The sequence below is a fragment of the Hyaena hyaena genome, unplaced genomic scaffold (assembly GCF_003009895.1).
Source record: "Hyaena hyaena isolate Hyena2069 unplaced genomic scaffold, ASM300989v1 scaffold_37, whole genome shotgun sequence".
In the NCBI taxonomy this organism is placed as follows: domain Eukaryota; kingdom Metazoa; phylum Chordata; class Mammalia; order Carnivora; family Hyaenidae; genus Hyaena; species Hyaena hyaena.
The window spans coordinates 205,977-223,216 of NW_024080669.1; the positions used below are offsets into that span (position 1 = coordinate 205,977).

At 50.3% G+C, this 17,240-nt stretch overlaps 1 protein-coding gene across 2 annotated transcripts in view; it reads right to left on the reverse strand.

Moving 5' to 3' along the window:
* GRIK4 (glutamate ionotropic receptor kainate type subunit 4) overlaps positions 1 to 17,240 on the reverse strand; it is a 432,944-nt gene that overhangs the window by 171,519 nt on the left and 244,185 nt on the right. For both annotated transcript variants that reach the window (XM_039229403.1, XM_039229402.1), the window contains one exon: positions 9,640 to 9,804. In XM_039229403.1, the coding sequence (XP_039085334.1) occupies positions 9,640 to 9,804 (165 nt within the window). The remainder of the gene's footprint in view (positions 1 to 9,639; positions 9,805 to 17,240) is intronic.

Here is a 17,240-nt window from a genome sequence, read left to right on the forward strand (position 1 = left end):
GAAGCATTCCACTTCATCCCACCTAGATCTACAAGGTCCAGCCGAAGTCACCTGGGATTCTTCCCTGCCTTCTCTCACGGACTCCGCCCACTCACCACACTTGTCAGTGGCAGCCACGTTCTTACCACCTGCCCTGCTTGCCCTCTGCCCCCTCCCTTCCCCTCCCATGGGGACTGCTCCAGTCAGCCCCCTTTTCCACCTGCCTCCTAAGGCAGGGTTCTCCATCTCCAGGATTCTTCATGTTCAATCCGTTGTCCACACTGTGAGACAAATGATAATCCTACAGCATGGGTGTGTGCATTCCCGTGGGGCAGAAAGCTTGTCTTATTTACCTCCGTATCCTCCATACCTAACACAGGGCCTGATTCACAGTTATGCGCTCAATAAATAGTTGCTGAACCACCCTGATGCTGCTCGACATTTCCCGTGGAAAACTGGAAATAAGCTACAGGTCCAGTCACAAGGGAACACTTACCTTAAATGTCGGTCATATACCCACATGGAGTATTATTTAGGTATTTAAAATGCTTAGGAACAGTTTATAACAGTATTAAAAATATTTATGAAATAATATTAAGAGAAAGAAGCAGGATATGAAATTATACATATATCTATATGAAGGCTACAACTGAGCAAATACAAAAAAAAAAAAAAACAACAAGCGCTCAGGAATGACTGGAAGAAGATGTTGTAAAAACCCACGTTTACTGAGTGCTAATTATGCGCGGTATATGAATGGATGTATTTAATTCTCACAACGACCAGATGTGATAGGAACTATGACCGTCAACTTCATTTTACAGATGAGAGAAGGGGATAGAAAAGTTAAAGGGCAGAGTTGGGATTCACACCCTCAGTCCCTGACCCCAGGTCGGCACCTTCACCTCAGCACCCTGCAGCCTCCCAAGGTCCCATGGTGATTAACTGGGATGTTAATGAGGACTGCTTTGGCCAGTATGACACTGAATGGTTTTCTTCCCTCTCTTTTTTCCCTTTACTTTCTATAATGAGCATCTATTCATTTTATAACATGTCATTGTAAAATACAGAATGTCATAAAAAAAAAAAAGTTTCTTCCGAGGAGGAAGTAAAATCCAAATGTGTGCTATTTCCTCAAGATACTACCTTTCCAGGGGCGCCTGGGTAGCTTAGTCAGTTAAGCATGGGACTTCGGCTCAGGTCATGATCTCGCGGTTTGTGAGTTCAAGCCCTGCGTGGGGCTCTGTGTTGACAGTTCAGATTCTGTGTTTCCCTCTCTCTCTGACCTTCCCCTGCTCACACTCTGTCTCTCTTTCTCTCTGTCTCTCAAAATAAACAAACATTAAAAAAAAAAAAAAAACGGATACTACCTTCCCAGTCCTTCTTCCCATCATGCCTCTGGCTATTCCATACCAGCCAAGGAACGTACTTCTATTTGTCAGGGGTCTGTGAACACTTTTGGGGGAAAATGACATCATTAATTTCTCTCCTAAGTAAAACTTGGCATTTCCTTCCATTGTGAACACAGGTGATAAACCACTGTATCTTAACAGTACGTGTGACTTTGTCACCAGCGGACACCACAAATGTTTTCCTAACACTCTACAGTACTGCAGATAATTGTAAGATATCATTTATATTATTATTTCAAAGTCAGGCTAGCAGCTAGACCTATTGCTAGGTTTGGCTATATACGTTAATGAAGAAGCACACGTGTTAATATATCATTATAAAAATATTTTAACTGCTTTGCCATATAACTTTCCTTGATCATCCTTTCTATCTTATCCATTTAAAAACACTTCTCTGAGGGGACACCTGGGTGGCTCAGTAGGTTAAGCATCCGACTTCAGCTCAGGTTATGATCTCACCGTCCATGGGTTCGAGCCTCACATCGGGCTCTGTGCTGACAGCTCAGAGCCTGGAGCCTGCTTCGGATTCTGTGTCTCCCTCTCTTTCTGCCCCTCCCCTATTTGCTCTCTGTCTCTGTCTCTCAAAATAAAATAAAGACATAAAAAAAAAAATCCCAATTCTCTGAGAAGGAGTCCATTAGCACTATTCGTGTCCCCAGCTGACCATGGTTTAGGCCCCCTCCTGCCCTTCTGCTTGGCAAACTCCTACTGACCCTCCAGTGCCCAGCTCAGATCTTGTCCCCAGGCAAGAAGACACCTCCCCCTCCTTCTACACTCATCACATGGTGCCTCTGAGTCAGCTCTGCCCTGGGGCTGCTGAGAAAGATCAGGTCCCCACCCGGTGCTCTGAATTCCTGGCCAGCATCTGCCCAAGCTGGTTCATTATGTTGGGCCTCAATAGAGAGAAGCTTCTCCTAAAAATAAATTCTTTTAGAAGGCTACAATCCCTTATTCCCAATTCCAAAAATCTGAAAGGCTCTGAAACTGGATGGTTTTCATCAAGCTCATTGGGTGGTAAAATCTGATCTACACAGACAGATGTGAGGTTATTTATAGTAGGCGAATATTTGAATATAAGCACGCATTTATTTGAGTCCGGGATTCTGCCCGTAGCCCCACTGGAGAGGTTAGTTAATGCACAATGTGTGCACCTCATGACTTTCCCCCCATCTGGAAAGTTCTAGATTCTAAAAACATCCAGCCTTAGAGCTCTGTAGACCTGTGCCTTTCTGACTGTCCACCTCCAACCTCCCAAGGGAATCCCTTGAAGGCTTGGGTCACATCCGTTCAGTTCTGACAAAAAGGAATTGCTCCAAAGATGCTTGCTCAACGGAACTGAAATGATCCAAAATGATCCACTGATCCCCATGGCCTGGGGAGTTCCTGGGGTCTGGGAATCATTCTTCTGTTCCCTAGGAAGGATGCCTTGCTCAAGAGAAATGGAAACTTTATAAAGGGCCTCAGCTCTGAAACCCCTGGAACCCTGACTCAATGGGCCCAGGCCATCTGCATGGGGGCCCTGGGCAGTTTGTGAGAGGGACTGGTGGGAACGGAAGCACACTTTACCTCTGTCTCCCAGGGAGCAGGGAAGAGAGGGAATGGAGACGTGGCATGAGTGACATTGCCACGGCAATAAAGTTTCCCAGCAGGCATCAGAAGACCAGGGTCAGAGAAGCTGCTGGAATAAAAGACCATAATGGGGTGTTGTAGGGGTGGGGTGGGGGCATTTCTTTCCCACAAGATGCCAGTTCTGGCCTGGATCTCAAGTCCTTTTCTGAGTCTTCACAGGGAGAGGAAGGGTCTGTCTGTACTGTAGCTGGTATAAGAGGGGTTAAATGTAGGGACTGCTGATTACGCCCTTCAGGGCAGGGGCAGCTTGCTGAGTGGGACAGGGCCCTCTTCATTTACAGCCTGGCAGTTGATGAGTCATACGGGGGCTCCCTGAGCCCCTTGGTGAACGGCCAGGCCATGGGGAACTGACAGGGAAGTGGGCCAGAGGTCGCTGAGTCTTTCCCATCAAAACTTGTCACGATGCTGCAGCCTGAGTTGGGTGGGAGGGCAGGGTCTCTGGGTCTGGTTAGGTGGCAAAGCCAGTGCAAAGTGCGGCCTAACGGTCCCGGAGCAAAGCCGACGACTGCTTCCGTCAACCTGCATCAGAGCCTGAGGGAGCGGGGTGTGTGTGTGTGTGTGGGGTGTGTGGGGTGTGGGGGATGTCGGGGGTGGGGGTGTAGGGGTGTGTGTGGGGTGAGGGGGTGGGGGTGGGGTGGTGCTTGTGGAGCCCTGAGCCAAGGAAGGGAGGAAGGGGGCACATTAAGGGGAGAGTGCCAGGCCTCCGCACCGTCCCACCCTGCGGGGGGAGGGTCAAAGAACTCGGAAGTGCCAATGGCTCCCCTCACCTATGGTGTCTCTTCAAAGCCCTCAGCCTGGTCCCAAACCACCGAGTCAACAGCACCACCATTTACTGGAACATCCCATGTGCCAGCCACCAGGCTGGCAGACAGGCTAGCTCCCTGAATCCTTACAGCCACCCTGCAAGGGAGGAGTTACTATACGAACACTACTACTACTACTACTACTACCACTACTACTACTACTACTACTACTACTACTACTACTACTACTAGTGCATAACATTTATCGAGAGTTCACCCAATATCGGGCACTGCTCTAAGTCATTTAATCCACAAAAAACCCTCTTGAAGTCAGAACTCTTATTCTGATTTTATAGGTCAGGAAAGTGAGGCACAGGTGATAAGCCCAAGGTGCTGGTAGAACAAGGATTAGGATCCTGGCCCGTCCAAGTCCAGAACGTGACCCCTAGGCTATGCCGCTCTCCAACCCCCAGGCCACCGCCCCACAGAGATCTCTGTGTTAGCCACGCCCCAATGTCCCCGAGCCCCTAGCTAGTCTTGCTTCCTTCCTGGAGCCTCTGCTGGTGCCACCATATGGTCTGCATGGGTGGCCTCTTCTCTTCTCTTCACCCACCAAAACGTTCCAAGGTCCGGCCCAGAGGCATGACCTAACCACCAGCTTCACCTAAGACCCACGTCGTTCTACCCTCCCGCCACCCATGTCTGAGCCACGTGGCAGAACTACTGAACTTCAGGTCACTTTTCAGATGTTTGGATTTTAACTGCCTCCAGGAAAAAGAGTGTGAGCCTCAGTTTCCCCACCTGTCACCCAACCACGAGGAGGTCAGACCAGGTGATTTCAATGCGTTTCTGACGCACCGGCGATGTGGGCAGCTGAGAGAGGGGGCAGTGAGCAATGTTGGCTGAATGACTCATCACTATTCATACAACTTTCTCTTGGCTTCTCACTTCTTCCTCTTATGCAGGCTTGGATTTGGTCTACTGAACTGATGGAGGTGGGCTTGCCCTCACCGGAGGCAGCTTCGTGTCACGCAAGGTCGCGCCGACGGAGACTGTGAGAAGCTTGGGAGCTCACGAAGGAGGAGCAAAGCCCTGTGGCCCGAACACCCTGCTCCGTGCTCCTTTCCAGGGGCGCAGGGGCCACGTGGGGCCGGATAACCAGCACGCCTCCGGGTTTCCAGGGGAAACAGTGTGGACAGCTGATAGCACGCTTGGCCTCACAGAGACAAGCCGAGGCAGAGGCGAGGGGTTGACAGGGAGGCCCCTGCTTCTGGCTCTGCAGTAAATTAAACTTCAAACTGGCTCTGGCAGCAGCAGGGACAGTGCCTTCGGGTGTCTGGGTGATAAGGGGGTGGGCGCTCCGTTAAGCTCGGATACCGCAGCCGCGGGAGACACGCTGATCCATGGAACAGAGCCCGGCAAGGCCCGTGGGAACCTCCCTGCGCCAGAAAGGCTGGGGTGGAGATAAGATACAGAAGCAGGGAGGGAAAGGGCCAGGCGGGAAGGAGATGACCTAGTAGGTCTCGTCCATTCCTCTTATTTCAGATCTGCAGGCTGCACAGAGGGAGTCGGGAAGCCAAGCATCATGAAGCCGGAGGCAATGATGGTAAAAGGGCAGGGGTGTAGGGAACCCCACACGGGTTTGAGAAAGCCTAAAGGGTGACCCTCACTTTAAATAAACCCACTATCTGAAAGTCTAAGTGAACCAGATATAAGAGGAGGTAATTTTGTACTTGTAACTTTCCAGTGTCCAGGTTGTTAATTAATTAATGGCCTGTCTGGTCCTTCCCACCTCCCAACCTCGTTTTCCATCAAATGAGGAGGTGGAACCCCGGACGTCAGCAACTTCGGTTGCTTTGCACTTTGCGATCTTGGATTCTTGAAAGAGTCATTGTTCTCCTCGACTGATAGTCCCGCCCTGAACACGATTCATTAAAGCGCAATTTATCCAGGACTTTCTGAAACCCACTGATTGCTATTGAAAGTGGACATCCCTGTACATTGCCAGATCGCTACCGCAAACTTAGAGCAGGACTCTGCTTTCCACAACCAAGAATGTCACCACTACTCTCTCCTTTGTCCCCTTGGAACAGAGCTCCTGGCGTGGGTGACAGGGGTGAGGCTGGGGGCATTGTTCAGGGCCACAGACCGACTCATAGTTTTAAGTGAATCACGCAAATTGGCCCTGGGCCACCACTGTGGGGAAAACACAGCCCATGACACGGAGCAGCAACTGGCTTTGGGTGGCCCCTCACATCCTCCAAAGGCTCAACACTGTCTGGTGCATCAAGCCCGGAAAACTGGAAAGGGAAAGGGAATGCCCAGGCATGGACGTCCTGTGAGATGTGCTGACCTTAAGACAGGCCACTTGGGAGGAACAGGAAGGCAGACGGTGCTGTCATCTCCTGCTGGCTGGACTTTGAACACAGGAGAGAAGGAGAGGATGGTAAGACAGGAAGGAAGCCTGCTCTAAGGAGAAGATGAGAGAAAACCAACAACAAAGTCCCCAGGGGTCGTTGACTGACTGCCAGTGACATGCACGGTACTAAACAACTCACCTCCACTGTCTCATGCTGTGCCCTGAACGACCCTAGGAGATGACCATTGCCCTCACTTTACAAATGAGGAAACTGTAGAGGTGCCTGGGTGGCTCAGTCAGTTAAGTGTCTGACTCTTGATTTTGGCTCAGGTGACGACTTCCTGGTTCAAGAGTTTGAGCCCTGCATCACTGCGGCGCCTGCTTGGGATTCTCCTTCTCATCCTTCTCTCTCTGCCCCTCTGCTGCTCATGTTCTCGTGCTCTCTCTCAAAATAAATAAACTTAAAAAAACAAAAGAAGGGGAAACTATAGTACATCCTGTGCAGTCGCATAGCAGGTAAATGGTAGAGTCAGGATTTAAAACTGGTCAGTCTGGGGGCATCTGGGCATCTCAGTCAGTTAAGAATCCAGCTTCGGCTCAGGTCATGATCTCACAGTTCGTGGGTTCGAGCCCTGCGTCGGGCTCTGTGCTGACAGCTAGCTCAGAGCCTGGAGCCTGTTTCAGATTCTGTATCTCCCTCTCTCTCTGACCCTCCCCTGCTCACGCTCTCTCTCTCTCTCTCAGAAATAAATAAAAACATTTAAAAAATAAAAAGAAAATAAAACTGGCCAGTCTTTTATTTCATTTTTATTTTAAAAATAAAACAAAACTGGATGATTCTAACATCCATGTTCTCACTCTTTATAATACAGACTCCCCAAAGTAGGGATTGCAGATCTATCGTCCCTCCTTGATCCGGGGACCCTGTCTCGCTCCCATCTCCTTCCCCTAACACAGCCACTGAAGTCTAGTCCCTGCCTGGCATCAGCCGACAGCACTGCCCCTGTTCTCTCCCTTACTTCGGGAGGGAAACAGCCAGGCTGGAACATTCCTATGAACGTTCTGGGTGGTGCTTAAACTCCATTGTGGGGGAGCAGCTCTGGCTTCAGATAAAAGGCCTTTGGGGTAGAAAGATCCAGAATCCCTGTTTCTAACAAATGCTAATCACGCCTCAAACACAGGGAGACGTAAAAGCTGAACCATGGGTTACTGGCTAATAAAATACTTGGCGCCTCAAAGAAGGGCATGAAAAAGACGCCCCAAAGCTCTGTAACGGGGAATAAAAGTATCCGTTTCCTTCATTCCCCTGATTCATCTAGCTAAATATTTTAGATGTATTGACTTTACAAAGACAGGCTGCGTGGGTCACTGGGAGAGAAAATTTACATCTGCTAATGACCCCCATCCACAATGGACGATGTACGCTCTCTGTTTTGCCAGGGAAGCCCTGAGGAACCAAAGGGAAGGAGGGAGAGCTAACTTTTCAAAGTCTGCACTGCAGAGCTATTTAGGAACCTAGATCCTTGTCTGAGTACCATCCTCCTGAACAAAGATCCACTGCAGACTGGACTAGGAGATCTTCCACAAGATACTGTTGGTACTTCTGGCTTCATTCAGAAGCTTTCGAGACATTGGGATCTTCCTTCCACTGTACTAGAGTTTCATCTTTTTGACAGCAAGGATTCCCATCTGCTCCTTGCTGAATCCCCATTGCCGAGAAGAGAGTCTAAGAGGTGCTCACTGAATACGTATTGACTGAACTAATGAATAAGTGAATGGCTATTTCAGGTACCTGTTTCCCCATTCCCTCTTCTGGAGGAATCGGTGTCAATAGATCTTGCTGGACTCAACAGTCCTGTTCTGTATGGTCCCTAAGAATGTTCACTCTCCCCAAGGGTGGTTATTAGGCCATCTGGCCAACACCGGTGACTTGTGACACCAGCCATGGCAAGATGAGATGGACCCACCAGATCCTCTACCTTGGAAATTCAAACCAAGAGGCGCTGATGGAAGCTGCCACTGATGTACACGGTGAGCAGAGACTGTAAGCCACCTGATGGCATGGACTGTGTCACCTTGTTTGCCACACTGTTCCCAGTGCACAATATTCCAAATCATGCTTGAAATGGAGTAAATGCTCAATAAAAGTTTCCTGAATAAATAGGTATTGGGCCTGCATGGCCATCACACAACAGGTACATGATGAAAGAGCCAGGGAAATCAAGAAGCCAGAGAGGGAACGGCACAGATGTGAGACCCCGAGAGCCGTAAAGGAGCTAGGAGACAAAGAGTCCAGCCTTCTTCCCTTCCTGCCCTCTCCGGAGCCATGCGACAGCCTACCCACTGCACGTGGGCCAGTGTGATGTGTGTCTTCTCTTGCAATACTAATGGCCCAGATCAGAGCCACGTTGAGTCCACACACAGAAGAGCAGGTGTCTTAATGTATATTTCCAAGCAAGTGGCTCTTTTGTTTTAGTCTGGTTTTGCCATTGAGTGTAACCAAAGGTGGACATGTGTCCCAAAGGCAGGAGATGGGGCAAAGCCTTAGGGAAAAGACGTTATCACCTCTCTGGGATGGGGGGCTCTTCTCCTTCCCTCTGCACTGGGGTTATTCATTCCCAGCTTAGCTAGGGGCCACCAGTGCACCGACTGGGAAGTTCATCCTGTAAAGTCATCAAGGTGATACCAGCAACACAACAGAGAATTCCAGGGAGGGCACAGTGGACTGGGCACTGGCCTTGCAGGGCGGCCATGTAAATGCAGGGTTCAGGACCTGCTCAGCCCTCAACTAGCTCTGTGGCTGGGCAAGTTATTCAAAGTCGAGTCTCTGTTTCTCTGGTCAAGTGAGGCCAATGCTACTTAGCTCTGGGGTTGGTAGCATTAAAATCAGTGCCCAACACCTGGTAGGGGCTCCACACATGTGACTTGAGTGACTCGTTGTGTATGTCTGTAAAGCCCTGCAACTCACAAAGGATTCTGTGCTATTTTAAGTGATTTAAACCTCACACCAACCTGCAAGATTTGCAAAGTAGAGGCCAGCATTCCCATTTTTCAGATGAAGAAATTGAGTTAAACAGGAGAAGTAAACTTGTCCAAGGTCACCCACGGAAGAGCCAAACGCTATCCAAAGTCCCACAGTGCGGCCCTCAACACAAAATTGCAAGACAGGTGCTCTGATGTGCACGGGCTACGCTAGTCCTGGGCTGGCCGATCTCGCTTCATCACACACAAGGTTTCATTCGGCGATTTATGTACAATATGTCCAGGAGTTGGATGAATCAACAGATGAAGGAATGAGTGGGTGGGTGAAGGAATGAATGAGTATCCTGTCTTAATTCTAACTGGCAATGAAACCTGGGGCCCTCATCCAGACTAAGCCCTGTGGAGACTCCTGGTGCATGTTTCTCTCCCTCTCTTGGGAATAGCTGATCGCAGGCCTGGGGTGGGTACAGCTCGCATTGTCCGCCCTCCTCTGCCAGCAAGGAAAGCAGAGGGCAGCCCTGCCCATTCTACGTACTGGTTTCTGCAGTCTCGTACTCGCTGTCTCTGAGAAGCTCAAAGATGTCCACTTCGACCTTGGCCTTGCCCAGCCTCTCAGGAGCGCGGTTGATGCGGTTCTTGGCCAGGGTGATGGAGAGCCGCTCCCCTCTGCTGCACTCCATGGGGTCATCCAAGATAGCAGCTGTGGGCAGGCAACCACACGGAGACAGTTGGTACCCTCTCCCGTCACCCTCCTCTCTCACCAGTCTTCCCCCACGGCCACCTTCCTCTTTCAGGCAGCTCCCCACGTCCCCTTCCACCCTGCCATCCTTGGAACTATTGCGAGAGCCAGCTCTCTACATGCTGAGGGCCTAAGTTCATAGCCAGGTGCAGCCATGAATTTTAATGTGCCTTCCCCACCTCAGGAACCCCATCGTGTCACAGCGGGGCCCCCGGGGTCCTCGGGTATGAGGTCCTAAGACCCAGGTATGGCGATATGCTCAGATGTGCATCTGCATGTGCACACCGGCACACGCGTGCAAAGGGAGGGAGACGGTGGCTGTCTTGTGAAAATGGTATTCTGGGCATCTGTGAAACTCTCCCTGAGATGAGGCGTTAAAGGAGGCAAGGCATGAGAGGGGGAGGAGCCATGGCACGAAGGAGCAGGGGCAGGGTCCTGCTGAACCCCGGCGCTCCAGGCTCAGACACTGACAAACGATGTCAGCCGGTGAGCGAGAGGGTTTCTCTGAACTTCCTTTCCTCACTGATCGTTAAGAGTAGTAAGACAACCTCCAGGGGTTGGTGTGGGGATTCAGTAAGGTAATGTATGTAAGTGACACGTCACATGGGTTTCATTGGCGTGACTTAATAGGAATGATTGGAGTAAGGTAGTACCGACAGCTGCCTGACTGCCGGAAGCAGTAGTCAGGTAGCATAGAGACCTAAGTTCGAATCCCAGCTCCAGCCTGTATTAGCTATGAGATCTCAGTTTCCTCACTTGTAAAATGGGTAGAGGGCCCAGTGCTTGGGCTTCTGTGAAGATTATATGAATAGCATACATGAAGTGCTCAACACAGTACCTGGTGGTACGTGGTAAACACCGGACAAATCTAGCTCTGGATATCATTCATTCTCTCGGCAGAGAAAGTTACAAAATTGAGCATCTCTACAAAAACTTGTATATAAATGCTCAGAGCAGCGTTATTCATAATATCCCCAAAGTGGAAAAATCCAAATGCCCATGAACTGATGAATGAATAAGCAAAATGTGGTATATCTATGCAATGGAATAGTATTAGACAATAAAAAAGAAGGACATTCTCACACATGCCACAACATGCATGAATCTTGAAGACATGCTAAGTGAAAGAAGCCAGACACAAAACACTGTCCATTGGATGATTCCATTTATATGGAATTTCCAGAATGGGGAGATCCACAGAGGCGGAAGGTAGATTAGTGATTGCCTAGTGGCAGTGACGGAAAAGCTGAAAGAAATGAGGAATAACTGCTATTGCACACACAACTGTTTCTTTTTGGGGTGACGAAAATGTTCTAAAATTGATTATGGTGACAGATGTACAACACTGTGAATATACTAAAACACTGAGTTGCATGCTTCAAATGGGTGAATCGTGTGGCATATGAATTATGTTTTAATAAAGCTGTTACAGGAAAAGAGAAAAGAAATATCAAGTTTATCTTTCAGAGGTTTGAAGGCTCAGAATAGCAACATGGGGAAATCACGCCCAATAGATTTCACCAACGCGTGGCCCTTGAACCTCCGTGGCTGGTGTGGACTGAAGAGACCCAGGTCCCATGCCGTCTTTTCCGAGTACTGCTCCCATTCCTACTGTGACCCATTTTCCAAACCAAAACCAGGACACGGAATATTACAAATCCTTTTTTTTTTTTTTTGGATTTGTGGATGTATTTATATGCATTGCCTTGTTGAACAATAAAAATTAGATTTCATTGACACAGGTTGGGCCATACATTGGGCAACAGGGGTGCGTCCAAAGACGTAGGCATTAAAGTGAGCTTCCGTGAATTACGTAGCAAAGTCCTCACACACCTGGTGTGACCACCCCCTACACAAGCGGCCAAAGGGCTAGAAATGTGTGACTGAAGAGCCTGAGAGACGCCCATAACACCTGCGCCTTGGAAAAGCAAGACCAGGATGAGAATATTCCTCAGGAAGCAGAAACCTGAATGATCATACTGTGCTGGCCCAGGAGGAAGACTCCGAGAAGAGAAAAGAAGGGCAGTCTACAGAAGTGATTCTCAAATGGTGTTCCTCGGAGGGCCCTGGGTTCCATTAGGAGGCAGACGGGGAGGCCACATGGAGGTCTCTAGCCCATGCTAGCTTCACCCAGCACACCTCCCCATCCAGCAGTTTTGGATATTCGGGGTTCCCCATAAGACTCGATATGGAATAAAAAAGTTGCACTGGTAAAAATAAAATAGGGGGCACTCAGCTCATGATCTCGTGATTCGTGGGTTCGAGCCCTGCGTTGGGGCTCTGTGCTGACAGCACAGAGCCTGCTTCAGATCCTCTGTCTCCCTCTCTCTCTGTCCCTCCCCTCCTCATGCATGTTCTCTCTCTCTCAAAAAGAAACAAGCATTAAAAAAATAATTAAAACAAAACAAAACACAATCAAATAAAACAAAATAAAATAGAAATCACTAGTCTAGCCCTAAAGCGTAGAAAAGAGACATCTGAAATGCCAGGAAATGGCAGAGCCGTCCCGAGCTTTACGTTAGTAGGCACATACTGATTCCGTGGCAACATCACTGTAAGTGTTTAGTGGACATGATCTCACTTAATCTCTGCCACAAGTCTGTGAGCAGTGTGTGTTCTTTATCGTCACTTGGAGATGAGAAAACAGGTCCAAGAGGTCAAGGGACCTGCCCAAATTCACAGGGCTGGTGAGCGGGAGAGGCGGAAGGTGACCCCAAGTCAGCCTCACGTAGACCCGGTACCCTGAACCAAGGCTCATCTTCCTTCTGGTGCAATTGGTCTTCGAGGGGATTTGCTGCTGAGAAGGGGGTGTACTAATCAGCTCAGGCTGCTGTCACAAATGGCCGTAGACTGGGTGGCTTATATAGCAAACATTTTTTTTCTCACAGTTCTGGAGGTGGGGGATCTGAGATCAACTAGCACAGCTGGAGTCTACTGCAGACACCTGCCTTCTTACATGGCCCTTGGATGGTGGAGAGGAAGGGATAACGTTCTCTGGACTCTTCTTAGAAGGGCACTAATCCCATCATGGAGGTCCCATGGCCCTTGTGACCTCATCCAAACCGAATCCCCTCCCCCAAGGTCCCATCTCCTACATGAATTTTGGGAGGACACAATTCAGTCCATCACAACAGGGCACATGAGCCTTTCACACACCATAAAGAAAGTCGCAGGGCCCCTGGGTGGCTCAGTGGGTTAAGCGTCCAACTTTGGCTTAGGTCACGATCTTGCAGTGTGTGAGTTCAAGCCAGGCATCGTGCTTGCTGCTATCTGGCTGCAGACAGCAAGGAGCCTGCTTTGGATCCTCTGTCCCCTTCTCTCTCTGCCCCTCCCCCACTCACGCTCTCTCTCAAAATATAAATTTTAAAAAAACACACTAAAAAAAAAAAGTCTCATCAAGACAAATCAACTCTGAAACACTAACGGGCAGGAACCTGGGCCTCTGGAAATTCCCCTAGCTCATGCTCCCAACGTCCAGGAAATTTCTAAACTGGGGGCATTTTTCTCTTTGGGCCATATCACCTCACTCTTCCCAGCTTTTCCATCTGTCACCTTGTAAATACTAGTAAATCACTTGTAACAAAGTAAATTAATAAAACAATCTCTCAAAAATGCCCAGTGCCCTGTAAGTCTAGGGAGGAGCTCGATCCTCTAGGGTAGGGGAGGAGCTCCTCCAGTAATGTTTCCATCGGGTTCATGCTATAGATCCAACGCTTGCCTGGGTCGCGTGGGTACACGAAGGGCACAACCCCGTCTGCACCAACAGGAGGCAGCACACCTACGACAGACAGCGTGCTCCATGTTCCGGGGCTGCGTGTTCTCCAGCACACCTTCAGGACATGTGTGGTGGACTGAATGTTTCCCCCCCCCAAGCTCACATGTTGCTTCCAACGTGCTTCCAACGTGACTATGTTTAGAGACAGGGCCTTTTGGAGGTAATGAAAGTCAAATGAAGTCGCGAGGCAAGTCCCTGCGCTGATACGATTAGTGTCCTTACAAAGAGAGACACCAGAGAGCTCTCTCTTTCTCTCCCACCCTGTGAGGCTGCGGCAAGAAGGCAAGCCAGGAAGCAGGCTCTCCCCCGAAAATGAGTCTGCTGGCACCTTGACCTTGGACGTCTGGCCCCCAGAACTACGAGAAATAAATGTCTGCTGTCAATGCCACCCAGTCTGTGGTGTTCTGTTATGGTGGCCCGAGATGACAAAGAAAACGTGCCAATACCAACCCAGATGTACAGGATACCCGCCAGCCATGGAACACCACCTAATCAACTCACAGAGCACTCCTGGACACACTGAGACAGAGGGATCGTGACCACGTGGGCAAGAGGGAATGTGGGAATTTTACGTTAAGGGGCATATGAGGTCCCCTGAGCACCTCTTTCTTTTCCTTCTCCCCACAGCATTCAACGAAGGGACTCTGCAACTCTCCCCAACCTCCTCTGCCCCATTCTGGGCACCACTTTTCAATTTAGGTTTTAGATTTTAGACAATGACTAATTCCTGTCTGGGAACAGCCTCAACATGGGGGTCAGAACCCAGATTCCGGGGCTGTGGACACAAAGGATGAGATATAGGCTCAGGCTCGTAGGACACCAGAGGAACAGGTTCCCAGCAGGCAGTTACCAAGAACGGGCTTGCTGTTTGGTGGTCCCCGCCGAGGGGCCCCGTGGCAGGACGGCAGTGTGCTCAGGACTGAGTGTGCAGCTGACGCTCCCAGCCCCGTGCTCTGTCCCCCAGGCCTGGCTGTCTGGTTACGCCAGGTGTTCAGAGTCCCCATCTGCTGCCCAAGGCAGAAAGTATCATCTGGTACATTGTCCAGCCCCGGGGATGGCTCTGCAAAGAAGTCAACTAGGAAGTGTGGTAAGGCTGCGAGGTCTGGGTCAAGGACAAGGTCGCAATGGAGAGATGCAATCAGGGACCAGGGTCTTCCTCCTGTTTCTAGCCAGGGGGACGCTGTGCACAGTGACTCTTCCACCATATGCACTCGACATGCCTCTTTCACGCCCAGGGAGCTGGTGACCCCTTGCCTCGGCCCTTTCTCCCCACAAGCCAAGAGCTTCACCTCTGCCCAGTTCTCTCAGAGTTCTAAGGCTCACGCAAAGGAAAGGGTGGCCTCTCGACTCTGTGCCCACCTCTACTCGAAGGTCTTTACTGTGTTCTGGACCCAGATGTAGGTCTACTCCAGAGAGGACACCTCCCCTGGGGCTGGCTGGCCCGGCTCTGCCCGCTCTATTCCCTTCTGGCTCACCCAAGGAGTGTGGCCATGATTATCAGTGACCTGCTCAAAGCTCTTCGGCCTCACCATCATCCAAGGGCTGGTCTCATTCAGGTGTCTAACATGGCACCAGGGCCTCCTCAGTCTGGCTTTCACAGAGCACACGCTCCCACCCCCGTAGCGACAGTGCCTCTATGTCAGGACCAGGGGTGGCCTACACTCCCTCCTCCATTGCCTCTGCTGACACCGGACCTACCCCTTTATTCCTCCTTTCCTCATGAGGACTCTCCTCTTCCCCTCAGACCCACCTCTTCCGAGAAGCCCTCCCTGACTCCCCCAGCCCAGTACTCTCCTTAGATTTCCCCAGTGACCACTCACTGCCCTGGAGGGGTGCTTCCCTTTCCATCTCTCTTTCTGTAACTTCCCTCCACCAGCTTGAACCTTAAAAGCTCAGAGCGATCTCCTTCCTTCGAAACTCCCAGGTTCCCTGTCCCAAATGAATCCCCTCTTAAAACTCCCACAGGAATTTCTCTGCACTTTGCATGAGGCACTCACCACTTCTGACTTTTTTATTATGCCTATCTGTTTATCCGTCTTTTCTCCCGGGGGGTGCCCGGCTCCTGGGTGAGGGCCATGCTGGATTCATCTCTGTACTCCCACGATTCCAGGCTCGTATGCACGAGGCCCTTGGGGAATGGGGACTGAGTGAGCAAATGTGACGCGGTACAGAGGCATGAGGTATCACTCAGACTGAGGACGGTCCATCTGAACCAGCGCTGCAGGGTGCAGGGTCTGTGTGGGGGGCTCTAGGGCACCCGGGGTGGGGGTGTGGGGTCTTAAACCACCGAAATTTATCTTCTCACAGTTCTGAAAGCTAGGAGTCCAGGATCAAGATGTCAGCAGGGCTGGCTTCTTCTGAGGCCTCGCTCCTCAGTTTATCTCCCTGTGTCCTCTGTGGTCTTCCCTAGTGCGCATCTGTATCCCAATCTCTTATGAGGACACTTGTCATCCTGGATTAAGGCCCTCCCTAAGGACTTCATTTTAATCTAATTACTTCTTCAAAGACATGACCTCCAAATGCAGTCTCTTAGTTAGGGCTTTAACATATGAATGCGGGGGGCATGATACCTGGGGGGTTCAGTCATTAAGCCTGTCTGACTTGGCTCAGGTCCTGATCTGAGGGTTCCTGGGTTCGAGCCTCGCCTTGGGCTCTGTGCTGACAGCTCAGAACTTGGATCCTGCTTAGGATTCTGTGTCTCCCTCTCTCTCTGCCCCTCCCCGGCTCTCCTCTACTCACACTTGGTCTTTCTCTCAAAAATAAATAAACATTAAAAAAGCAACAACATAGGAATGGAGGGGCACACTAGTGAGCCCATAACCCGGACCTTCACCTCCAGCCATTGCCCAGCTCCCACCCCCTCTCCCAGCCCACAGAGAGGTCAATCTGAGGCCATGTTCTGGGAACTGCCTTCACTTTGTGCCCCCATCTCTCTCTCTCTCTTTTTTTAAATGTATGTATGTATGTATGTATGTATGTAATCTCTACATCCGATGTGGGGCTCAAACTCATGACTCTGGGATTGAGAATCACATGCTCTTCCAATGAGCCAGGCAGGCGTCCCTTTCCAATAGGCTCAGATAATGAGGTCTCTGGTTCTAGGATAGCCCCTCTCCCCCCCGCCCCCACCATGCCTGGCTCTCCTCTCCTGAGCCTCTCCACTGCCTCACCACGCTTCCCTTCTCTCCTTCACCTTCAGTCTCTCCCAAGACCAGCTCATTCCCCTTTGCTAAAACGTGCTCAGGCCCTCCCTTCCCACAGGGACCCTCCATGGACTGCACTGACCACGTATGACCCTCTGGCCGTCCCTTCCATCTTACCTTCAATTCAAGCCAGACTTCTCAACTCACTTGATTTCTTAGACAGGACACCAAGAACAAAACCAATAAAATGAAAAACTGACACACTGGGATTCATCAAAACTTAAAATGTCGGGGCGCCTGGGTGGCTCAGTCGGTTAATCGGCCAGCTTCAGCTCAGGTCATGATCTCACTGTGATTTTGAGCCCTGCATTGGGCTCTGTGCTGACAGCTCAGAGCCTGGAGCTGCTTTGGATTCTGTGTCTCCCTCTCTCTCTGTCCCGCAACCCCCCCCCACACTGCGTCTCTCTGCCTCCCAAAAA